This window comes from Cervus canadensis, chromosome 14 (assembly GCF_019320065.1).
Source record: "Cervus canadensis isolate Bull #8, Minnesota chromosome 14, ASM1932006v1, whole genome shotgun sequence".
Taxonomy (NCBI): domain Eukaryota; kingdom Metazoa; phylum Chordata; class Mammalia; order Artiodactyla; family Cervidae; genus Cervus; species Cervus canadensis.
This window is the reverse complement of record NC_057399.1, coordinates 61,534,038-61,559,309: the sequence shown is the minus strand read 5'-3', so window position 1 is coordinate 61,559,309 and position 25,272 is coordinate 61,534,038. Positions and strand designations below refer to the sequence as shown.

The 25,272-nt window shown below is 44.9% G+C and overlaps 1 protein-coding gene across 4 annotated transcripts in view; it reads left to right on the top strand.

The window, feature by feature from the left end:
- The window catches only part of CLCN3 (chloride voltage-gated channel 3), a 91,758-nt gene that overhangs the window by 2,838 nt on the left and 63,648 nt on the right, over positions 1-25,272 (top strand). For all 4 annotated transcript variants that reach the window (XM_043486737.1, XM_043486733.1, XM_043486734.1 and 1 more), the window contains exon 2: positions 9,043-9,218. In XM_043486737.1, coding sequence (XP_043342672.1) covers positions 9,059-9,218 — 160 coding nt within the window. In that variant the 5' untranslated portion in view covers positions 9,043-9,058. The remainder of the gene's footprint in view (positions 1-9,042; positions 9,219-25,272) is intronic.

The following is a 25,272-nucleotide window of genomic DNA, read 5'->3' as shown; positions in this document are numbered from 1 at the left end:
CATTCTTTAATCTGGTGATGTTCTGATGTCATGATCGACATTTCATGATGTTGTAAAGGATTGAGGAACCGTTCCTTTGTAAAATAGATTTGAGAAACTGTTAATAAGTTTTGTTTTCTCAAGAAGCTTTCTCATGCTCTTAGCCTTGACGTTTCTGGGGGTGTGTGTTTTATTACCCAAACTTATTTGACCGTGAACCTTGTGTTGGACTTGTGTTCTGTGCATAACACATCTCTCTCATCCGTAAATGTCTTTGTTACCCTCTTGACTCCATAGCTTGATTCATGCCAGTGCTTTTGCTTCAGCTAACTAATGTCTTCTCTCATCTCTGCCCCAGTGAGGTCCCACCTTTTTTTTTTTTTCCAGCTGTGTCATGATGGCTTGTGAGAGATTAGTTCACCGCCCAGGGTTTGAACTGGTCCCCACCAGCACTGGAAACTCTGAGTCTTAACCTCTGGACCACCAGGGAATACCCCCCTCCCCCATTTTTAAGATCCAGGTCGTGTATCTCTTCCAAAGAATGCTTGTCATAATCAGCTACAGTCGGATGTGGTCTTCTCTCTGAACTCTTCAAACAGTTCTGGTGTCTTTTGTGATGTGTGTCCCCTTTTATTATATGGATACTTACAAATTTGTAGGAAAAAGTTATCATATCCCTGAGGACAGTAGGAAGTGTAATTTATGCCATCAATCAATAAAAATTTTATTTATATATATATATTTTTTTTTTACAGTTTCTGGTACATGAGTTGCTGTTTTATAAGCTTCAGTAAAGGAGTAAGTGATTCTGTTGAAATTCACGGTCACATTTTAATCTTGGCAAGTATCTTGCTCATTTAGCTCCTGAGATGTTTCTACCAGAAAGCTCCTTGGGGTAGATCACTCAGGGTTTTCCCTCACTGCTGTCATGATCCTGAGACTTGCGTTCATCTCTCTGGTTGCTGACACCTGGGATTTTCTTTTCTATCCAGTTGTGCCTGCTGTTGTCAGACAGCTGACAGACCCGCCTTGGAAGCTTAGCGGTGGTCCTCAGCACCCCCCCCCCCCCCTCCCCAGTTCCCCTGATGAGAAGCCAGAACCTTGTTGGGAGTTCTGAAGAGTCAGCGTACCTCCCTCAGCTCTGGGGCCCTGAGCCGCATGTCCCGTCTCCCACGTTCTGCTCCCCAGCCCCCAGTTCGGGGCAGACTGCTCAGTGTGCAGTTTGGGGAGCACATCGGTGCTCAGTCACCATCCCCTTCTCTAGTCTGGCCTTGGCCCTGCGTGTGGAAAGCACACTCTGGTGCTCAGGCCTGTAAGCTTCGGGAGACGGCGCTTTGTTTCTTCCAACTCTTGAATCAGTTAATCAAGCCAGAGACCAAGCGTGTATCTAGACCTCGCCTCCTCCTGCTCGCATTGTTAGTTACCATGGCCTCCTCCCTGGTCCTGACAGCCCTTCCTGCTGTCACGTCACTGTGACTCGGTGCAGTGATGCCCTCATTGTGTTATACTCAGGCTTGCTGAAGGGGCCCCTGGAGTAAGGGCCCCGGACTCCTCCCCAGAGCTGGTCTTCAGTCTCCTGCCCTTCTCCTCTGTCCTCCACACCGCCGCCGCGGTTGGCTTGTTAAAGTTCACTTCCGATCAGGTGACTTCTCTTAAAAGACTTTGTGGTTTACCATGTGTTGACATGAATGAGTGAATTGGTTCCTCAGCAGAACCCAAGAGCCCCTCCCTGTTTCTGGGCGCCTCCCCAGCTGCCCTCTGGTCCCCAGCTCTTACACGAGCTGACTGAGCAGGTCGCATGACGCTGCTTTTCCCCCGCATTGCCTTGTCGCCTCACGGTTGGCCTAGTTACTGCATCCTGGTCCTGCAGTGCTCGTGTAGTCTTCAGCGTTTGCAGACGTTCCCGGGCAGCAGCGTGTTCCTGTGTGTTCTTGCCGCCGCCTGTACTCGCCGCGTGCCTCTCCCGTGCGCTTCTCACTTCCTGCCGCCGCCTGTACTTACTGTGTACCTCTCCTGTGCGCGTCTCACCTCGTGCCGCAGCCTGTACTCGCCGCGTTCCTCTCCTGTGCGCTTCTCACCTCATGCCGCCGCCTGTACTCGCCGCGTGCCTCTCCTGTGCGCTTCTCTCTTCCTCTCGCTGCCTGTACTCGCCGTGTGCCTCTCCTGTGCGCTTCTCACCTCGTGCCGCCGCCTGTACTCGCTGCGTGCCTCTCCTGTGCGCTTCTCTCTTCCTCTCGCTGCCTGTACTCGCTGCGTGCCTCTCCCGTGCGCTTCTCACCTCGTGCCGCCGCCTGTGCTCGCCGCGTGCCTCTCCTGTGCGCTTCTCTCTTCCTGTCGCCGCCTGTACTCGCCGCGTGCCTCTCCTGTGCGCTTCTCTCTTCCTGTCGCCGCCTGTACTCGCCGCGTGCCTCTCCTGTGCGCTTCTCTCTTCCTGTCGCCGCCTGTACTCGCCGCGTGCCTCTCCTGTGCGCTTCTCTCTTCCTCTCGCTGCCTGTACTCGCCGTGTGCCTCTCCTGTGCGCTTCTCACCTCGTGCCGCCGCCTGTACTCGCCGCGTGCCTCTCCTGTGCGCTTCTCTCTTCCTGTCGCCGCCTGTACTCGCCACGTGCCTCTCCTGTGCGCTTCTCACCTCGTGCCGCCGCCTGTAGTCGCTGCGTGCCTCTCCTGTGCGCTTCTCACCTCGTGCCGCCGCCTGTGCTCGCCGCGTGCCTCTCCTGTGTGCTTCTCTCTTCCTGTCGCCGCCTGTACTCGCTGCGTGCCTCTCCTGTGCGCTTCTCACCTCGTGCCGCCGCCTGTACTCGCCGCGTGCCTCTCCTGTGCGCTTCTCTCTTCCTGTCGCCGCCTGTACTCCCCGCGTGCCTCTCCTGTGCGCTTCTCATGCCGTGTGTAGTTGCATGTGTGCCTTTCACCTTCACCACCGTGGGAATAGGGACCTCTTCTTACTCAGGACCCTAGCACATGTTGAGTGCTCAGCAAAAAGTTTGTCAAATACATTAATCAGTAACTCGGAAAACTGACTTTGCCTACTAGGTAAATGGTGATGCTGTAAACTGAGATAGTGAGGCGGGAGGACAAGCAGGTTTGTGTTCAGCTTAGGTCTCGTTGAATCTGAGTTCTCATACATCGTCCAGGTACAGATATATCAGTTTGTTATCCACACCATAGACAGTTAACTGATCCAGGAAAATTCTGTAGAAACAGACGGACTATTCTAAAATAAGTATGGAAAAGCAAAGGAACTAGAATAACAAAAACAAATTCGGGAAATAAGAATCAGGTGTGAGAAGTCAACCTCTCCAACGTCAGGAGCTCCAGTAGTCGGTACTGTGTGTCATTGCTGTAGGTGTAGAAACACAGATCAACAAAACAGAACAGAGAACTCTGAAACAGAACAGAGGGCTTTGAAACAGATTCACACAAATAAGCCCAACTAATTTTTAGCAGAGGCTGCAGAACAAGTCAGCGAGGGGAAGATAACCATTTTGGCAAGTGGCCCTGGAGCAGCTGGACATCACACGTCCAGAAACCAGCTTCAGCCTGTGTCTTGCCACTTACACAGACGTCCACTCAACGGGGACTACAGTTGGACTGCAGTCACTCAGTCGTGGTTGACTCTTTGCAGCCCCACAGACTGCAGCACGCCAGACTTCCCTATCCTTCACCATCTCGTGGTGCTTGCTCAAACTCACGTCCATTGAGTCAGTGGTGCCATCCAACTACTGACTAGAGTTAAATATAAAATGTAAAATTATAAAAATTTTAGGAAAAAATTTGGGAGAAATTTTTGGTAGTAGATATCCTAGAGTTGATGCCAAAAGTATAATCCTTCAGGGAAATATTGATAAGTTGAACTTCATCAAAATTAAATACTTTTGCTTCATAATAGACCCTGTTAAAGGGCTTCCCTGATGGCTCAGTGGTAAAGAATAGACCAGCCAGTGTAGGAGATACAGGTTCGATTCCTGGGTCAGGAAGATCCCCTGAAGGAGGAAATGGCAACCCACTCCGGTATTCTTGCCTGGGAAATCCCATGGACAGAGGAGCCTGGCGGGCTACAGTCCATGGGTAACAAAACAGTCAGATACAACTTAGCAACAAAACAGCAAACAAGACCCTGTTAGAAAATTCCAAGCTACAGAGTGGGAGAAAATGTTTGCAAACAACACATCTGACAAAGGCCTAGTATCTAAGATACATATTCTAAAATATGACATTCGGACAACAATTCAGTTAGAAAATTGGCAAAAGATAAGAAAAGTCATATCGCTGAGGAGGATATGCAGGTAGCAAGTAAGCACTTAAAATATGTTCAACATTAGCCGTTAGGGAAACCACGTTAAAAGAACCATGAGATACCAAAACACACCTGTCAGAATGGTGAAAACAAATATACCACCAAGTGCCGGTTTGAATGTGGAAAACCAGGCTCACCCAGACATCTTGGGTAGGGATGTTAACTTGTCGGTTTCTTTAGAAGTCGGACATGCAGTTACCATGTGGCGCAGTAATAGCAGTCCTTGGCTTTTATCCCGTAGAAAATAAGACTAAGTTCACAAAGAAATCTGTACATGGGTATTTATTGTGGCTTTGTTTGTGATAGCCTAAAGCTAGAAAAGAGTCAGATGTTCTTCCACAGGTGAATGGCTAAAGAAACACACGTGCTGTCGGTGTCACGGAGCACGACGCCGCCGTAAAGAGGGAAGGACTGTTAACAGACCCCAGCCCCGGACGGCTCTCTAGAGAGCCCTGCCGGGTGCCGAGTGGACAGTTCATCCCCAAAGGCGTGGACGACATGACTCAGTTGGTACAGTGCTGTTGACGCGGCAGAGTTACAGAAATAGAGAGCAGGTTGGAGGTCGCCAGGGCTTAGGAGGCGGTGCTCTGGGGCTGGAGGAGAGTGGGTGTGGCTGTAAAGGCAGCAGGAGGGGTCCTTGTGAGGGGAGTCACAGCGTGACCTTGGGGGATGCTCAGGGGAGGCGACGCAGGCACTCTTTGGATTCCTTACTGCAGCTGCATGCGAAATCACCATTGCTGTCCTGTCACCCAGTCGTGTCCGACTCCTTGCGACCCACGGGCCGCAGCAGGCCGGAGTTTGCCCAAGTTCATGTTCACTGCATTGGGGATGCTGCCCAGCCATCTCATCTCCATTGTCTCCAAGTAAAAAGTTTAAAAAAGTGAACCCCTGTTAGGTGCATGGTGCTATGCAGAGATGGGCTCAGCCAGGCCTTGTGCCGCCTTCCGGGGGACAGACAGCCGTCAGCTATCCCGTGAAGCAGGGTGTCACTGCAGCTGCGGTGTGTGCCGTCAGGGGCGGCGGGGGAACTCACCGTGTGAGCTGGACCTGGTCAGGGCGGCCGGCCCAGGTGGACGGGTGCTGAGGCAGCTTTCGTCACAGCACATGACTTTGCAGCAGTTACTGCAACTCTTCCTGCGTCAGTGTCGTCACCTGTGAAATGGGGGTAACAGTAGAGCCTGAGCTTTGGGGCTGCGGTTAGTACAGATACTAAATGAGTTAGTTTGCCATGTGCTTAGGGTGGTGCCTGACATGTAAACTCTGCTGGAGAGTTTGTTCACTGGCTAGAGGGTGCTTGAGGTGAGAGCAGAAGGATACATAGGACTGTCACCTCCATGAAGAGGGGAGGGCCCGTTCCATGCCCAGGGAGCAGCTGAGCCTGGGCAGGAGCCGGGGCAGCCTCCTAGGGCCCAGAGGAGGGTGTGTGTCTGGGAGGGGCGGGAGAGGCTTGTCTGCTGTGTTGAAGAGTTTGCTGGCTAAACATGATGAGAAGTGACTAAGGCCTTAATCCATGGCATGGGGAGAGGTGAGCATTCAGGCCTGCCCTGGGAAAAGATCATGCTGGCTGCAGGGTGGAGAAGAGATGCGAAGGGCCAGGGTGACGGTGCACGGATTGTTGGGGAAGTCACTGCAGCGCACCAGTTTTCTCCCTGGGCATTTTTCTCGGATTAGCTCTACTCCTCATAGCTCTACAGGAGTATATTCGCAAGTCACTGTGTCTGTTAAAATGATTTGAAATGGTTTTAAATATGTCTTTTACAGTTTAAAAGGAAAAATAAGACTGTAGTGTTCATTTTTTTTATATGCAGAATTTCAGTTGCTGTATTACGGTTTAAATAGCCTTTTGTGTTCAAGCCTGGGGATGGAGTTTAGAACCTAAAGCAGTTTAACACTGGTGTCCAGATTCCTTCTGTGTACTTACTCTATGCCTTCATAGATTCTTGACTATAGCAGTGTCACGCAATAAAAATACCTGTGCTGCAAATACAAGCCACAGGTATTATTTTCAATTTCTTAGTAGCCACATTAAAAAGAAAGTGGTGAGATTAGTTTTAATGATATATTTTATTTAACCTTTTATATCTAAAGTATTTCAGTGCATATGTGCGTGCTTAGTCTTATCTGACTCTTTGCGACCCCATGGACTGTAGCCTGCCAGGCTCCTCTGTCCATGGGATTGCCCAGGCAAGAATATTGGAGTGGGTTGCCATTTCCTCCTCCGGGGGATCTCCTTGACCTAGGGATGGAACCTGTGTCTCCTGCATTGCAGGCAGATTCTTTACTGCTGAGCCACTGGGGAAAGCCCATTTGTTTCATCATGGAATCAATATAAAATTATTAATGAAATATTTGGCATTCCTTTTGTCATGAAATCACAGGAATCCAGTAGATACTTCTTCTTAGAGCCTTGTTTCAGGGCTAGTGGCTGCTGGTCAGACAGTTCAGCTCTACAGGTTTCTGGGTTAATAAGAATAGTTTTTAAAGTTATTGAATTTATAGAAATAGGAACCCACACAGACCTGATTTTAATAAACTTTGAAACAGAGTTGGTTGCTTTTGTTACAGAAAAAGCTGTGAAGTTTAGATGTATCAGAGGTGTTTGTGAAATGAAGTTTTTTAAACACTGTGAAAGGGTTAAGTTACAAGTTATCACTAACAGTTTTTGAGGGACTTCCAGGGACAAAATGGAGGAGCTGTGTTGGAACTTGCTGATGGAGGGCCCAGGACATAGTTTTACTTTAGAGCGGTTTCTCAGTGTTGTACAGCCTCTAGCAAATCAATGTCCATTGACGTATGTTACCACAAGTATTAAGTGCTTCCAGTGTGACCGTCACGTAAAGAAGTGAAGAATAGTGTCTGTGTTCTTTGTAAAATCTTAGTGTATGTGCTTTGCTACATCAAAATCAAAATGACTTTTGAACTGTTGATGCTTTTTTAAAAAAAAAAAAACCTTTTGGTTCTTTACTCAAGAGCCACAATATTGAATTTGATCACCTTTGAGGACACTGCAAAGTTCTTAGCATAAACAGTTATTTTCATACTATTCTAACATGTACCTTGAAATAAAACTCTTGTTTTAATTAATATATTCTAACAGATCTCTGTATAATAGGCCATTTTTGGTAGAGGTAATCATGAAACATCAGTAAAGTTGTAAAGCAGTAAATATTTAAGATTTTCTTTGTAACTTAGGTCCTAATTTTTGGTTATTCTACCATGACCAGATTAGCATTGTTGTCGAAAGGCCTTGTTTATTGAACACTGAATACATCTCTCTTTTTACCTGCTTGATTAGGTCAACAGTCTGATATTTGACCACTGTTATCTGTGTATTATGTTCTACTTCTGCGTAAGATGTTCAGACCAGAGCTCTCAGGCTCCACCTTCTCTTAACTTCTCTTTAAGTTAGGTAATTTATACATCTTTTAAAAGGTTGTTGTTGTTCAGTTGCCCAGTCGTGTCTGACTCTTTGCGACCCCTTAATTTTTAATTGTTATAGTTCTTAGAGGTTACTTCTCCCCTACCCCAGCCCCACCCGGCCAGAGGAAAATATCCCGAGAACTAGAGAGTGTCTTAACCTTCAAGTCTTGTGTGCTAGATTTCAGCACTGAAAGTGGACCATGCGTACTTCCACTCACCTTTACTCATGTGTGTGCTCATTATGACAGAGCTGAGAAATCTCGTTTTACCAGGTTTACTGGATGAACTGCTCCTGTGATTCTAGCCTTCAAGTCCCGCACGCAAACCTTTCAAACCTTTTGCTGGTGTCTCGCTCACTCGTTTTGATGTTGAGCCAGTAGGTAGATGCATGTAAAACACCAAGCTATTCAGGAGTTACATTGTTCTTAAGGTACAGAGTGAGAGCAGTGAAAACGCGTTCTTGCTTGTTAATTCTTTTCTGGGAAGAAATGCAAATAGTGACCTATTACCATATTTTCATGGCTGATATTTGACTATGGGCTTTGAAGCTTTAAATTTTTAAGTGATGAAAGGAGAATGGAATTTTACAGATGTTTAAATGACATTACTTTCACATTAGTATTTGCACCTGGTGAGATATCCAGAAGGGACATAATGTCTCCCTTTCATACCTGATGCCTCAGCCACTGTTCCTTTCTCCTGTGGGCAACTTTCTCAGAACTCTCTCCAGAGGCGGTCTATACACACACAGCCAGTTGAGTGCTGCAGGTCAGCCCCTCCCACAGCCGCCTTTCTTTGAGGGGAAGCCCCACATATACCGTGGCTGTCGTTCAGTCGCTAAGTCGTGTCCAACTCTTGTGACCCCATGGACTGTAACCTGCCAGGCTTCTCTGTCCATGGGATTTCCCAGGCAAGAGTACTGGAGTGGGTTGCCATTTCTTTCTCTAGGGGATCTTCCTGACCCAGGGATTGAACTCTGGTCTCCTACATTGCAGGTGGATTCTGTACCATCTGAGCCACCAGGGAAGCCCTTGCATATACTATAGTATATTGTAAACACTTCTCTGTACTTTGTATTTTGAAACAATGGGTCTGAGAGACTACTTTATACCATTACCTGAAGAAGTTCTTCATTCCTTTTTACAACTGCTTGATGAAAATAGAATTATTAAGTGATCCCCAAAGACTTAACCCAGTAGAGTTAGCTATTGTTACAGTGAATGAAGTTGGTATTTTTTTTTTAATACAGAGATCAGAAGTTTTCTTTAAATTGTTAAAGTACATGGTTTTTATTATATGTTGGGAAAATGTTAAAGCCATTTCTCCCCCGCCCCCCCTTTTTTTTTCCAGATAACCAGACAGCTAAATGGAGTCTGAGCAGCTGTTTCATAGAGGCTACTGTAGAAACAGCTACAACAGTATAACCAGTGTGAGTAGTGATGAGGAGCTTTTAGACGGGGCAGGTGTTATTATGGACTTCCAGACTTCTGAAGATGACAATTTGTTAGATGGTGACACAGCAGTGGGTAAGTTTGACGTTACAGCTCTTAATATTTGTCGTCATGAATGTCTACTGATAGACATTGTTTTATTGAGGTTAAGTTTTGGGATGACTGTTTTGTTGTTTTATTTTTTACTAATTTATTTGGCTGTGCTGGGTCTTAGTTGCGGCATAGGGAATCTTTAGTTGTGGCATGTGAACTCTTAGTTGTGGCATATGGAATTCAGTTCCCTGACCAGGGGTTGAACCTTGAGCCCGCTGCACTGGGAGTGTGGAGTCTTAGCCATTGGACCACCAGGGAAGCCCCTATTTTTATTTTAATTGCAGTGATTCATGTAACCTTTTAAAGTGTACAGTTCAGTGGAGTTTAGTCCATTCACGGTGTTGTGCAGCTACACTGGTATCTACTTTTCATTTGTTGTTTAGTCATTCAGTTCTGTCCAACTCTTTTGCAACTCCATGGACTGTAGCCCACCAGGCTCCTCTGTCCATGGAATTTCCCAGGCAAGAATACTGGAGTGGATTGCCGTATTCTTCTCTAAGGGGTCTTCCCCAACCCGGGGATCAAACCTGAGTTGTGTGCATTACAGGTAGATTCTTTACCATTGAGCCATCAGGGAAGCACAAAAGAAAACCTCGTATATGGATAAACTTAAAAATTTCAGTAAAATATACTGCAGAGAGGTACACAAACAACTGTAGTTGAAGCAGAAAAGCAAAACTTACGCGGTATATATTATATATAGAGAGAGACAGAGACATACAGAAAGATTGATTATGAAAGATTGGCTCATGTGATGGCGGAGGCTGAGAAGTCCCACCGTCTGCCAGCTGCACAGTGGGAGCTCAAGAGAGTTGGTGGTGTGGTTCCAGTCCAGATCCAAAGGCCTGGGAACCCGGGGAGCCAGTGACTTGAGGCCCAGTCCGTGCCTGCGGGCCCAGGCCCTGTGGTGCTGACGTCCGAGGGCAGCTCCAGCAAGAGCAGTTTTCAGTCTGCCAGTTCAAATGCTCATCTCTTCAGGAAAGGCCCTCGCAGACACACAGACAGGATGCTATCTGGGCATCTCTTTGCCCAGACTCGTTGATACATAAAATTAGCCAGCACAATAATCACCACGTCACAAGCATGGAAATGAATGAATTTCTACAAAGTAGTTACACTCATATACCTTAATTAAGAAATAAAACATGACCAGTTTCCCAGCAATCCGCCCATGTGCCCCCTTCCAGTTTCAGAGGTAACTATTATTTTGATTTCTGTCACCACAGATTACATTTGCAGATATTTAAACTTTATGTAAAAGGATTTATACTATATATACTCTTTTGAGTCTGGTATCATTTACTTGTTTTTTGATTCATCTATGTTGTTGAATATAGCAGTAGTTAATTTATTTTCATTGCCATGTAGTATGCCATTTGTAAATACACTTCAGTTTATCTGTTCTATCCATCATAGGTTGTGAAACATATTTAGATTTTTCAAATTAATTTTTCTTAGGTTTTGGCTATTAACAATAACAGTGCTGAGAATTTTCATAGTGCATATCATGTACACAGTTCTGCAGGATTCACCCCTCGAGATGGCCCCTTAGAGGACGGGTGTGTGGGTGTCAGATCCTGTCACGGGTGGTTACAGTCTGTACACTGTGTCAGCAGTGTGTAAGAGTTCTGCTTGCTTCACATCTTCACCGATTCCTGATGTTATCGGTTTCAGAATTTTGGCTCTTCTGATGTGGGTGCAGTAATCTCAAATTTGGGGTTTGATTTACATTTGCCTAATGGCTTATGAGTTTAAATGCCTTTTGTGTGTTGTTTGACTTTTTAGATAGCGTCTTTTGATGTGCCTGTTCAGTCCTTTTGCCTAAGAGTTCTTTATGCATTCTGACTGAGTCCTTTGTTAGATTTATGTATTGCAAATGTTTTCTCTTGCTCTTAATAGAATCTTTTGATGAAGATGTTGTCAATTTTAATGAAGCCCAGTTAATGTTTTCCTTTATTCTTTATACTTTTCCTGTTCTGTGTTAAGATAGCTTCCCTTACCTCAAGGTCAAGAAGGTATTCTCTCCTTATCCCCTAGAAGTTTTATTTTTTGTGTGTCTTTTACATGTAATTTTATAATCTAACTGCAGTTAATTTTTATATGAGATATAAGTGTTCAGATTCATTTTTTCCTATATGCATAACCATTCGGCCCATATATTGAAAAATCTTCCATTATCCAGTGTATCGAAGTGACATCTTTCTCATCTATCAAGTGGATATATTTCTATAGGTCTGTTTCTGGACTTTTTCCTGTTACATTGAATTGCCAGTGCAGGAGACATAAAGAGACATGAGTTTGATCCTTGGGTTGGGAAGATCCCCTGGAGGAGGGCATGGCTACCCGCTCCAGTATTCTTGCCTGGAGAACCCCCATGGACAGAGGAGCCTGGCGGCCTACCTCCATGGGGTCTCAAAGAGTCAGACACGACTGAAGGGACGGGGCACGCATGGATGTACCGAAACCCAGCATATATATGAGTTTCGTTTTTCACATTGGTTTTATGTAAATGTAGTCTGTTTACATTTAATGTAACCACTGATATATTTAGGTTCAAGTCTACTGTCTTTCTATTTCTGTTCTATTTATCACAGTTGGTTTTTTTTTTTCCCTTGCTTCCTTTCTCTTCCCTCCAATACTGTTAGTTATGCATTCTCTTATATTTTATTTGATGAGTTACTCTAGAGATTATAACATGTATTCTTATTAGTTCTACTATAAATTAGTACTTTTCTTTCTTGACATATTTGTTGTTGTTATTCAGTCGCAAAGTCGTGTCTGACTCTTTGTGACCCCATGGCCTATAACCTTCCAGGCTCCTCTGTCCGTGGGATTTCCCAGGCAAGAATACTGGAGTGGATTGCCATTCCCTTTTCCAGGGGATCTTCCTGACCCAGGGATCAAACCCACATCTGCATTGGTAGGCAGATTCTTTGCCACTCAGGCACCAGGGAAGCCCTTTGGACATATAGTTGGTACTTATTTATTGAATGAGTGAATTAATTACAAATAAAATGAGTCATCAAGCTTGATTATATGCCTTCATTTCAGACAGCTGAAGGATGTATAAGTCATTTGACAGAGCTAAAATAGTGGAAGAATTAGGATGAAACTTAAGGTTAGTGGATTCCTTCCAGTTTTCATGCTTGAGGTGGTATAAATGAGTGCTTTTACCAGTTTATGGGAAATGTAAGGGCCTTAGGATGTTTTAGCCCCATTTCTCCCCTCCTGCTTTTTGTGCCATTGTTGTCTGCTGTTTTAATTCTTTATATATTTTAAACTGCACAAGACGTTGTTGTTGCCTTATGTTGATGCCTGTTTAGGTTTTGGAACTTTACTTTTTCCTGTGTTCTTTATTCTGTCCTGCATTTTCGTGTTTCTATCTGGGATACTTATCTTTCTGCCTGAAGAACTCTCATTAGTATTTCTTTTAAATGCAATCTGCTAGCAGTAAGTTCACTCAGTTTTTGTACAAGCCTTTGTTTCATCTTTATTTCTGAAGGATATTTTTGCAGCTGTATTCCAGATTTACAATGATCTTTTCTGAACAGTTCGAAGATGTAATTCTCATATCCTTGCCTTCTGTTGAAAAGTCAGTTGTCAGTTGTATTTTTCCCCCACTCTGGCTTCTTTTAGGCTTTTTACTTTGTCTTTGGTTTTTCTGAAACTTAAGCTTAATCATAGTGTGCCTAAGTGTAGTTTTCCTTGTGTTTATCCTGGCTGGGGTTATTAGCACTTCCTGACTTGGGACCTTTTTTTTTTTCATTTTTGGATAATTCTGACCTGGTGTCCTCAAATATTATTTCCAGTATTCCCCCCTGCTTTCCTTTTAAGACGCCAGTCACATTTGTTACATCTTTTCACTTGTGTCTCTCATGCTTTCTTCTATGTTTTCTTTTATTAATTTGGATATTTCACCTCATTGTGGTAAATAACAAGGCACCTGATAGATAGCTGGATCAGGTATTATGTGGTTTTATAAGAAACAGCCAAAAGTGGCTGCACCCATTGGCTGTCCCACCATCAGTGGCTGAGAGCTCCTGCTGCGCCCGTTCTTGTCAGTTTTTGACGTATCCGTGTTCTGGAGTTTGGCAGTTGTCACAGGTGTGTAGCACTGTCATTATTTTTTGTCAGGTTTTGCATTTCAGTTATTTACCAGCCGTAGAATTCCCATTTGGTTGTTTTTAAATAGACCTCTGTACTCTGGGAGAGATTCTCTGTGGTTTTTGTGTGTATGTGTGCTTTTGTCACCTCTGTACTAATCGCGCGTTTAAACGTTCATGTCTGAGTCTTCTCATGTTGAGGTCACCTGTGAGTCTGTATCTCTTGCTCTTTCCCTCTTGGTTTTCCGTCCTTTGACCTTGACTGCAGATGGGCTCTGTAATTCCTTATTGAATGCTGAATGTTGTATGCAAATACTTACAGGTGCTCTGGTGACGGTGATACCTTCACCAGAGTGTATTTAGAGTTTTTGGCAGACGGGTAGTCCAGGAGCCAATTGCAATGACCCCATCAAAGATGGAGAGAATTTGCAGCCTGGTTTCAGGCTTTCTGAGGTTTGGTCTATTTTTGGCTCACTCTATTTTTAGGGCATAGCCCCTGCGGGTTTAGTAGAGAGCCTGGTGTGTTCACGGAGACTCTCAGGTTCTGTGTGCCTGGCTGAGACATGACAGCTCTGCTTGCCGCTTTAGTCTGTTGGTTTCTCAGCCTCTCGCTCCTGAAGTTTAGGAACTGTAGCTCTTTTAAGAGGAAGGTATCATGGTCTGAAGTGCTGTGTCTCTTTTCTGCAGGACGCTGGCCCCTTCGCGCCCACTCCGTAGTGGTTCTGTCTCTGTGGCCCGGGAGACGGGTGAGACCTCAGCTGGAGGGCACGGTCTCGGTGCTGCTGTGAACCGGAAGCGGCTCAGGGCACAGAGGCCGAGGCTGGCGCCTGTTTCCCTTCTTTTCAGAGTGTTGACAGTTCAAGTTCTCACTGCCTTATATCTTGAATGTTTGATTTAGAAAAGCAACAACAGTGTTTTGCTGTTATTGGTCATTTGCTCTCTTCCTTGTTGGTGGATTTTTTCCCCCTAATTTTAATTACAAAGTTATAAACCAGATAAACACATGTATTCATAATTTGAAAAATTAGGTGAAGTTTAACAACATACCCGTTTTTCTCTGTTTAAGTAGCTCCCTGGTCCTTTATATGAAGCACTTTAGAAACGCAGGGTAGTGGAAAGACATAGGAGGACCAGTTCTTTGCATCTTTCCAGGATTGGTGATGTCTTCATTTATAGTTTTCCATAGGAGTGTGTCAAGTCAGAAGGAAGGAGCAAGGGGACAAAGAAGAATTTTCTTTTGTTATTATTATTATTTTTAATCAGGAAGCATAATTTTCAAAAACCCCGTCAGTAGACTTCCTCTTCTGTCGCTGGCCAGAACTGAGTTACATGCCCACACCTAGACTGATCACTGTCTAGGAGGATTACTGACTGGTTAGAACAATCCTGATTTGTTCCCTGCAGTTAGGCACATTACCAGCCACACACAATGAAGGTTCTGTCAGCAAGGGAGAAGTTGGAAGGACCAGGGGTAAGCAGCTGTTAATGTTTTCCATGCAGAGTTTGTCCCCAGAATTTGCCTGGTTGAAGGTACAGGTTGTGGAACAGCAGTTGACAACAACTATGTAAGTGTAAACTTGGGTGGTTACAGGTTCTAAGTGTTACGTCTTGAAGAAAGAATATTACTATTAATTTTTAAAAGTTTTTTGACGTGGACTACTTTTCAAGTCTTTATTGAATTTGTTACAACATTGCTTCTGTTTTACGGTTTTGTTTCTCGGCTCTGAGTCATGTGGGATCTTAGCTTCCCATCCAAGGATCGAACCCGCACGTCCTGCATTGGAAGGTGAAGTCCTACCCATTGAACTGCTGGGAAGTCCCCCAAAGGATATTATTTTGAAATGGCAACCCACTCCAGTACTCTTGCCTGGAAAATCCCATGGATGGAGGAGCGTGGTAGGCCACAGTCCATGGGGTCGCAAAGAGTCGGACACGACTGAGCAACTTGGCTTTTGCTTAGAATTGTGGAGAGCGTTCTAGAACGGGAGATAATGCATGAAGGCCCAGTTGGGAGAAAAGGGATTATGTTGTGAGACAGCGAATGTCCCTGATAGGATTGGTGCTAGCTTTTCTCTCTGCAGAATGGATGTGGTTCTGTTCACAGTAGCTGGGGTGGGCTGTCCTGGAGGAAGTGCGGCACCAGGGAGACCTCCCCATCTGGGCCGGGACAGGTGTCTGAGGGTAGAGGTCATCTCTCGTCTGGAGCATGGAAGCGGACAGTGGGACAAGCGGTTGAGTGTTAAATATTCTTTGACTTAATTTGTCTTTAGAAGAAAAAGTCATCAATCACTAGAGAGAACTGTTGGTGTTGGCTTCTGTGTTGACTGGAAACCTCATGTTCCTTGGCTCTAGCTGTAGGCCTGCGCTTACCTCCTGGCTCCGCCAGTTACTAGCTGTGTAACCCCCCCAGCCGCTTTGCCTTAGAGCTTTCCTCTGTAACTCGTAGTGGTTCTCCTGTCTTCTGTGTTCCTGCCCCTTTGGGTGCGTTAGGCTCTGTCCCCCAACTTGACCAGTTTCCTTTTAATTTAGCATTCAGGTGAGATGTTGGGAACATTCCTGGTAGTATCAAAAAGGAATATAGCCCTATCTAAAACTGGAATACAACTCTGGACTAGATCTTAGGTTGCAGAGATAAACCACTGTGGAGTCTCCTGACTCCAGTGAATAATCGAGTTACTTACATGTTGCATAGCTCTTGTTTTGAAAATAGCTTAAAGAGATGGACCCGTGGATCTCAAAAATGAGATCAGCCTTATCTTCTCAGAGTGAATCCTAAATGATACAGAATATGCTGTGATTAAAAAATAGAGCTTATCCATAATGATAATGATGACTAATTGGTAGTATCAAAAGTCTAAACTAGTGAAAAGCTGAAAAATTAGACTTGATATGTGTTTAAGTTATTGAGTGAGTCACTTTAGTCTGTAAATCAAATTTTGTGGAAAATGCAAAATTTTTCATTACAAGTAGCAGGAAGAAAGGGCCAAGATTTTGTTGTCAGAGTTGAATTCATTAAAGAAAGCCATATGGTTCTTGACTCGTTGTAAATGAAACACATACGCGTTCCTCTGTACAACCGCAGCATTATTCTTAAATATACTGGCCTTACTGGGAGTAAGAAAACTGACTTAAAACTAGAGTCAGCCACTGTTCAGCGTAGTAACTCTCAGTGACTAGTTTGTGCTGATGACGGTAGTGAGTTTGAGTTTACAGTTTAGCTTCTCACATCCCTTTTTATCACGCGTGAAATGTGAGTAGTGTCGCTTACTTGCTGTATCAAGAGGCCCTGCCACGTGTGCAGACTGTTTGTGAATGGTAGTGTCACAATGCAAGGGGACGTGTGTGAGGAGCGGAAGCAGCCAGAGGGCTCACTGCGGACCCCTCTGTGTGTGTTGTTGTTGTGCGGTCGCTAAGTCATGTCCGGCGCTTTGCCACCCAGTGGATATGAAGAACATTAAACATGTGGAAATACTAGATTCACACGTAAGGTGTTTGTTTTCTCCCCAAGACCATGGGGCACATAACCCCTGGGTCTGGAATGCAGCGACACCACATAGTAATAGACTGTCGTGTTCTCTTTCACATGGATACCACAAGCTGAGCCTCAGAACTCAGACAGCACGCACAGCAGCGTAGCACACAGGACTGCAAGGTGGACTGTCTGTTTTGGTCTCGCGACCTGTCCACCTCTGCTAGAACTTCCCTCCCCTTCTGAGCTCTTACGGAGAGTCCAGCATTTTCATTTGAACAGATGTAGCTTTATTCAGAATGTTTGTGTTTGGGTCGCATGTACCCCTGGGTGGCACGTTCACCAGTACTGTCTACACGAGTGATTTCAGAGGAGGCGGCCTGGGAAGTGGAGGCTGAGGGGCCAGGCCAGGAGCTGGCTGGCCATCTCCTTGGATCCCTCTCAGGGTTTGGCAGACCTCACAGTCCAGGGTCCAGGCCTTGGTCCTGCAGACCTGGAAGCAAGGCATTAGCCCCGCCAACTGAGCTGTTGCTTAGAAGTGGATTCATATTAACCAGGATATTAGATATTGTTAGATGAAAACTGCTAATGTATTTACAATGAGAAATATACTGATGTTTTACTTCTTAAGAGAAAAGACGTAAAGCACCATATAAGGACACACAGAATTCAGTACTTAACATGAAAAGGATGGAGCAAAAGGAAAACAGGTTGAAATGCATGAAATCTAGAGATGAATGAGGCCAGTGAAAACTTAACAGCTATGTACTTTCTGAGGGGAGACTGGGAATTTGGCTCTAAGCTTTGTAGTGGTGAGTGAAACTGGGAAGCCTGTTCAGTTAAGTGATTCTCGGTGTTTGTGAGAGAAAAACTCAAGTTTCTCAGTGGATTCCCTGTTACTGACTTTAAGATAATTCGTTTTTGAGCGACATGATGGAATGATTTCTTTCTACACGCTAGGCTGATTTTCAGGACTGTGGTTGCAGTGAACAGTGACTTTCACAGGGCTTCCTTTTGTAATAACATCCGTTAGCATCACCAGCTTGAGTCACAAGACCTAATTCCACACAGGCACTGTTACTATATGGTACAGGCATTGATCATTTATGGTGTCCTGGCAGGATCCATAGATATGTTTTAGACTATTTTGGAACAGGCGGACAGCATAGAGTTTCAGAAGTCATCAAGGTCTATCGCTATTGTCATTTTATTTTATTTTTTTTGCTTGGAGGTTTTATATAACATTAGATAGTAGTGATTTTAGAATTATATCTTGGAATTATAGCAGCTACATACTTATATTCAGCTCATCTTCCTTAAGCATTTGAAGAGCCTAACACAACCTAAGACTGAATAGAAGGCACTAGAAGTCCCCTTAATGAGAAGTGGAGGCTGTACTCATGGGCAGGGTCAGGGGCCTTTCTTGAAAATCATTTTGTATCTACTGGAAGATACAAGTAAATGATTAACAGAAGGTCCAGAACTTATATTCCATGTGACATGGTCACAATAATTGCAGCTATGATAAATTTGAAAGGGAGTAGCTACCCATAGACATTTTATTTTATTTACTTATTTTTTTCCCATAGACATTTTAAAAAGAAAAAAGGTAAAACAAAACATTCTCCAACTCCCACTTCCTTCCATCACCAATTCCTGGAGTCCACCCAAACCCATGTCCATTGAGCCGGTGATGCCATCCAACCATCTCATCCTCTGTCGTCCCCTTCTCCTCCTGCCCTCAATCTTTCCCAGCATCAGGGTCTTTTCAAATGAGTCAGTTCTTCACATTAGGTGGCCAGAGCTTCAGCTTCTACATCAGTCCTTCCAGTGAACACCTAGGACTGATCTCCTTTAGGATGGACTGGTTTGATCTCCTTGCAGTCCAAGGGACTCTCAAGAATCTTCTCCAACACAATAGTTCAAAAGCATCAATTCTTCAGGGCTCAGCTTTCTTTATAGTCCAACTCTCACATCCATACATGACTACTGGAAAAACCGTAGCCTTGACTAGACGGACCTTTGTTGGCAAAGTAATGTCTCTGCTTTTTAATGTGCTGTCTAGGTTGGTCATAACTTTCCTTCCAAGGAGTAAGCGTCTTTTAATTTCATGGCTGCAGTCACCATCTGCAGTGATTTTGGAGCCCCCAAAAATAAAGTCAGTCATTGTTTCCACTGTTTCCCCATCTATTTGCCATGAAGTGATGGGACTGGATGGTTACAATATCAATATTTACCATATTAAGAATTAAAACCAAAATATCAATCCTCTTAAATTTATTAAAAAATAGCAAAACTCCTATACTGTAACATTAATAAGTTTTTTAAGCTAAAAATTAACTGTATATTCAAAAGTAAAAATAAACTGAGAAGAGTGATATTGTTTCATGTTTTTATAACTATGTCTAATGTCTGGTTTCATAGGAAACAAAACATCTAGATTCTTAGATCTGTTTCTCCACTCAGCCTTGTGTGATGTGTTGTTTGGTTGAAACATCTGAGAAATATTTAAGAAAATTTGGCCTTATACAAATATTGAGTTGGCCAAAAAATTCGTGCAGATTTTTCCATTACATCTTTTTTTTTTTTTTTTTAGATTTTTCCATTACATCTTATGGAAAAACTCAAACAATTTTTTTTTTTTTGCCAACCCAATATATAGTTAGATTAAACAAATAATAATACTAATTTAATAGCCTTTTCAGATCATTGTGGATATTCTTCTTTGATACTACAGCCAAACTCAACAAATGGTAAATACTCTTATAAAGGTCACATTCTGAGGTGCTGGGGCCGGGGGAAGGGTGTTCTTGTACCCATTTGGTGGGGCACAGTTCAGCCCATAACAGATTTCTTCAGATCTTGCTAATGTTCTCATTATTTTTTACACAAAACCTGTGAGTCATGTTTTTCAGTGTGGACACCAATAATCCCACGATCCCATCAGAAGTCTTCACCTGTTGGGAAGGTGTCAGGCCCCCACTGGTGACTACATCTTTCCCAAAATGTACTATTTGCTTTTCCTCAAGATGACACCATTGCTGAACAGTCTATGCAAAAGGGTTTTGTGTGTGCTTTCCATTGAAAGGATGTGCACTCAAGAGTTGCAGTTTCATAAACTGAGTAACTTCTGCTGTTTCACGAGGGGCATTTGTAAGGGAATCAGGCTTTTATTGTCTAATGATAATGTGGTGGTAGAGAATTCAGTGCCCGCCAGTCTGTGTTGGTGGCACTTGTGAAGGTGAAGGTCACTCAGTCGTGTCTGACTCTTTGAGACCCTATGGGCTATACAGTCCGTGGAATGCAGGCCAGAATACTGGAGTGGGTAGCCTTTTCCTTCTCCAGGAGATCTTCCCAACCCACGGATCGAACCCAGGTGTCCTGCAATGCAGGTGGGTTCTTTACCAGCTGAGCCACCAGGGGAGTTCCGCTGCTCCTGGGATTTGTACTAAACGGCAGGCACTACCTACTACGTGTTGCTCTGGCACTATGAATACAGTGAAAAAGAATCTTGTGGAGGCTGAATAATCTCCCTCCCCCGCCCCTGTGATTGGTGCCTGGAGCCTGTTAATATGTTACTTTACATGGTAGAAGGGACTCTGCGATTTGAATAAGTTAAGAATCTTGAAATGGAGCCATTATCCTGGATTATCTGGGTAGCTCCACTGAAGTCCCAAGCATCCTTAAATGGAAGAGGCAGGAGGATGAGTCTGAAACCCGGGTTGGCCAGCTGAGAGAGTTGCAGGGAGAAAGCCTGTTCTGACTCCATGTTGGAAACTGTTTCTTTGACTCGCTTTTATTATTATAATCATACTCAATAGCTTGCCTGGAGAACCCTGCCCCTCTGCTTGGCTGTAAACTAAAGTGCCTTTGTTCAGCTCTTGGAGAGTGAGTTTGTCCCTGCCCACCTGTGAATAGATGAGATAAACACACCCTGACCAAAGGCTGGCCGCTCCCTTGAAGATGCTTTGCTAGACTGCAGACCCTTTCACTTGACTTCCCCACTGCATCTCCCTCTCCTGCCTTTTGACTTTAGTTCCTCATTGCTTCTTTCTCTCTAGTCTATAAAAGAACCTGGCTTGCATACCCCAATGAGATGGTTATTTTGAGGCACTAGCCTGCCATCTTCTTGGTCTGCCGGCTCCCCGTGAAAGTTTCTTCCTTGCCTCAGCACCTGGTCTCAGATTCTTGGCCTGTCATGTGGCGAGCAGAGTGAGCTTGGACTCAGTGGCAAGAGGAAGGGGCCCTGGGCCAGGGAAAGAAGCTGAGATGAGCGTGGAGGTGATTCTCCCTTGGGGCCTCCAGAAGGGGCGCCCCCACAGACACCTGGACTGTGCACTTCTGACTTCCGTAAGTGGCTGAGAACACATCATGTCATTTCAGATCACTGAACCTGTGCTCATCTGCCACTATCGTGGTAGGTGGCCTGCGCAGAAATCTCATCTCAGGAAAAATGCTGTGGACCACCTTGGTGTCTCCAGGGCTCTGTGGGCACACGTGACCACACTGTGGGAATTCTGACGAGATAAGCCAGCTGCAAGGTGCACACGGGGAACTGGGTGCGGTGCCTTGTTGTCTGGTGTTTTATAAGCAATATGAATGGAAGGGCTTATATAAAAAGGGCAAAATCTGCGTGTATAATGTGATCCCAGTTCTCAAAATACGGAATACACACATACACACACCCTGCACACATTTGGTGGGAGATACACCAAAATAGTGAATTTTCTCTGGATGGTGGAGTCTTTTTAACGCTTTTTAAATTGTTTTTGTTTGTTTGTTTTGGCTGTGCTGAGTCTTTACCGCTGCGGGGGCTCTAGTTGTGATGGTGCAGGTCTCTTCCTGCGGTGGCTTCCCTCACTGTGGGGCACACGCTCTCCCTAGGCATGTAGCTGCAGCAGTTGCAGCACTGGCTGAGTTTCACCGAGGCATGTGGGATCCTTCCGGATCAGGGATCAAACCCGTGTCTCCTGCATAAACAGGCAGACTCTTTACCACTGAACCACCAGGGAAGCCCCTTGTTAATGCTTTCTGGTGTTTTGCAAATTGTCACCAATTTGTCTGCAGATTTATAAAACTGGGCCACAATTTCCAACTGACTGTAAGGTGCACTTGTCCGTATAGAAGGATCAAAAGTGTTTTCTGAACTGTTTGACTTGCTTTATAACTGAAATGTTTAGCCATATGGCAAACATTCTATGATGCTCTCTCGCCGGGCCTTGTGAATGTTAGGGTAGAGCTTGTGCCTGGCTGGCTTAGCTCCAGGTCTTTGCACACCTTTCCTCTGCCTGTAACACCTGTCATTACCTGTGCCTTGCTCCTCAGGTTTTATCTCATGCCCCCTGGAAAGCCTTCCCTGACTTCTCAGGTGTGGGTTAGGACCCTCCTGTGTCGTGAGCTACGTTGCTTCTGTTGTGTGTTTGCTTTCTTAGCTTTTCTTATTTATTTTGGTTGTAGCTTGCCTTCTTCCTGGACTAAGCTTGCCATCTTTCAGTATATTTATCCTACTAATTCATGTTGGCCGGAAAGTCATTTGTTTTTCTGTTGCTTTGTTCTGTTTAGGGCTGATCCATTATGTACTAATGGCATTTCTTAACTCTTGATGAGCAATCTTATTTTCTTTATTTCTAAACTTTGTGGCATTGGGATGTCAACCATGGTCAGCCATGGATGTGGTTTATTTCATTCTCCCTTCTTAAAATGTCTAATATATTGGCGTACATCCAGTAGAAGCTTGTTGAAAGTTTACTGCTTTATAAAATATTCATCCTGTTTAACATATTAGCTAGGTCTGCTTTATAATGTTTAGGAGGCTTTTTTTTTCTCCTTTTTTACTTATTTAACTAATACAGGTGTATTGAGAAAAGTTTTGGTTTAACTGGACACACAATGGCGCCAGTGGAGTGGCAGGAACTGTCATAAGCCCACGTTGTCACAGCGTATCACATGGGGCCCCAAATGAAGAGTCATCAGGAGGGAAAACCCACAAGATAGAAGAGGTAGGCTACGTTATATCCAGTGCCCTGGAGGTAGTCGTGTCAGCACTTCTGTTTCTTATCTTTCTTATCTAAAAAATGAATGTGAAATATCTAGTCTACTCACCCAACTCAGATTAATCTTGGAAACAAAATAAAACAATAATAGTAGAAGAAATCGTACAAATATTACTGTTACATGTGTGAGTCCTTTGTGGCAGTTTTGGCTTGGGTTCTCAAAGGTTATCTGTACTTAGTCAAACAGATTACATCATGACATTCACATAGGTTATCCTGGATTCATCATAATCTCATACAGTTAACTGCAGGGGTTAGTGATGACGCGGGTTGTGTTGGAGAAGTGCTGATTCTAGACCTGGGGCAGGGAAGATACAAGGGGTGTAGCACCAGAAGGAAGGGAATGCTCAGAAACAGAAAGACCAAGACTGGTCAAAGGAACACTGGAAGGAACCCGAGAGAGCACCTTGTGGCCAAACCTGAACCACGGAGCACAAAAATAAGGTAGGACTGCATTATAACCAACGCGTAAGATCAGTGTACACGAGTTCATTTATGCGATGTGAACGATAGGAGCCGAAATAAGTGACCGAACATTTCATAAGTGGGGGAGAAAAGACAAGTCTCCCGGATAATTTCTGTAGCTGTCCCACCCTTGAGGAGGAGAAGCTGCCTTCCTCCCTCCTTCTCCCTAGAGGGAGAAGCTGGATGTGATGATGAGCTGGATGTGGTGACTGACCTCCCAAGACTAGAACCTGGGACGCTAGGAACTCCACAGTGGAGAGAGCTGGCCAACCCCGTCATACCAGATACTGGAGGTGCCACATCCAGTGAGGCCGTGTGGACATCGCATACCCCCAGCATGTGACGAGAAGGCCATGTGCCTTGGTGATGCTCTTTCCAAAGACTCATAACCCCAGTCTAAGTACAGGAGGAACTGTAGACAAAGCCAGACTGATGGGGACAAGCTCATGACAAAGAAGGAGAGACTGAGAAACTGTCAGGACCAGACGAGTTGAGAGATGTGCTGCCTAAATGCAGTGTGGTGTCCTGGATGGGACCCTGGGGTACAGAGAGGACAGTGGCAGAGGCTGCTGAAGCCAGAGAATGTCTGGCCTTTCCTGAGTGGAAGGGTACCGATGTCAGTTTCTTAGCTGAGAAAAACATGCCCCGGACACACAGGACATTGTGAAAGTGAAGTGAAAGAAAGTCACTCAGTCGTGTCCGACTCTGCGACCCCATGGCCTATACAGTCCATGGAATTCTCCAGGCCAGAGTACTGGAGTGGGTAGCCTTTCCCTTCTCCAGGGGATCTTCCCAACCCAGGGATTGAGTCCAGGTCTCCCGCATTCCAGGCGGGTTCTTTACCAGCTGAGCCACAAGGGAAGCCCGAGAATACTGCAGAGGGTAGCCTATCCCTTCTCCAGCAGATCTTCCCTACTTAGGAATCAAACCAGGGTCTCCTGCATTGCAGGAAGATTCTTTACCAACTGAGCTATGAGGGAAGCCCACACAGGATATTAACTGGGAATTAATAATTGGGATAGTAGTCTAGGAAGCTGAGATACTCAGGACCTCTTTGTACAGTTTTTGCCACTGTCTTACACAGCTAGAATTAGTCCAAAGTAACGTCTATTTAAAAAAATGAGTCCAAAAGCATTAACTTATAAATAATAAAAGCAAAATGTGCTTATTGTAGAAAATGTGATTGATAGAAATTAAGCTAAATTAAGTGGCACTGCTAAATTAAGATCCCTCATAATCCTGCTACTCATAGGTAACTGACTGTTTCGGTGTATTTTTTTCTAGAGTGACTTCTATGTATTTTCCATCCAGCAAGTAATTGTTAGGCTCCTTTGGGGGCCAGGCGCCATGCCAGGTGCTGGAGATGGAGCAGTGAACAAGAATGATGCGAGTCTCTCTCACGGAGCCTGGGCTCTGCTGAGAGGGAGAGGCCCCACTGAGATCAGTGATAACCCCGCAGGAAACAGTGACAGTGGTGTCCCGGGGACTGCTGTAAGGCAGCAGTGTGGGCGTGAGGGGATCTCAGGTGCATCACTGGAGGTGAGAACTGAAAAACGAGGAGTTGAGGAGGTGACGGGGGCAAGGAGTGGGGTGCTGGGAGCTGGGGTACCAGTGTGGGTACAGTCGGGAGATCCTTGGGGAGGAAGGAGTTAGGGGCTAGAGAGGGAAGGGACTGTGGCTGGAGGGGTGTTAAGCGAGGTTGAAACTCTGCATTTTAAGGTTTTGGCTCTTTTCCCTGAAGAGTGACGGGGGAGTAGTGTGATGAGAGTGACTTTAGAAGACTGCTCAGCTGCCGTGTGTGCAGATGGATTAGAAGGCAGTGAGAGCAGGGGGGTGAGCGTCGTAGGTCAGAAGGGAGATGATGGCTTCTCAGGTGGGCAGAGTGACCTGCAGAGCAGTGGAGTTAATAGGGACTCCCAGGTGAATCAAGCCAGATGTACGGACTG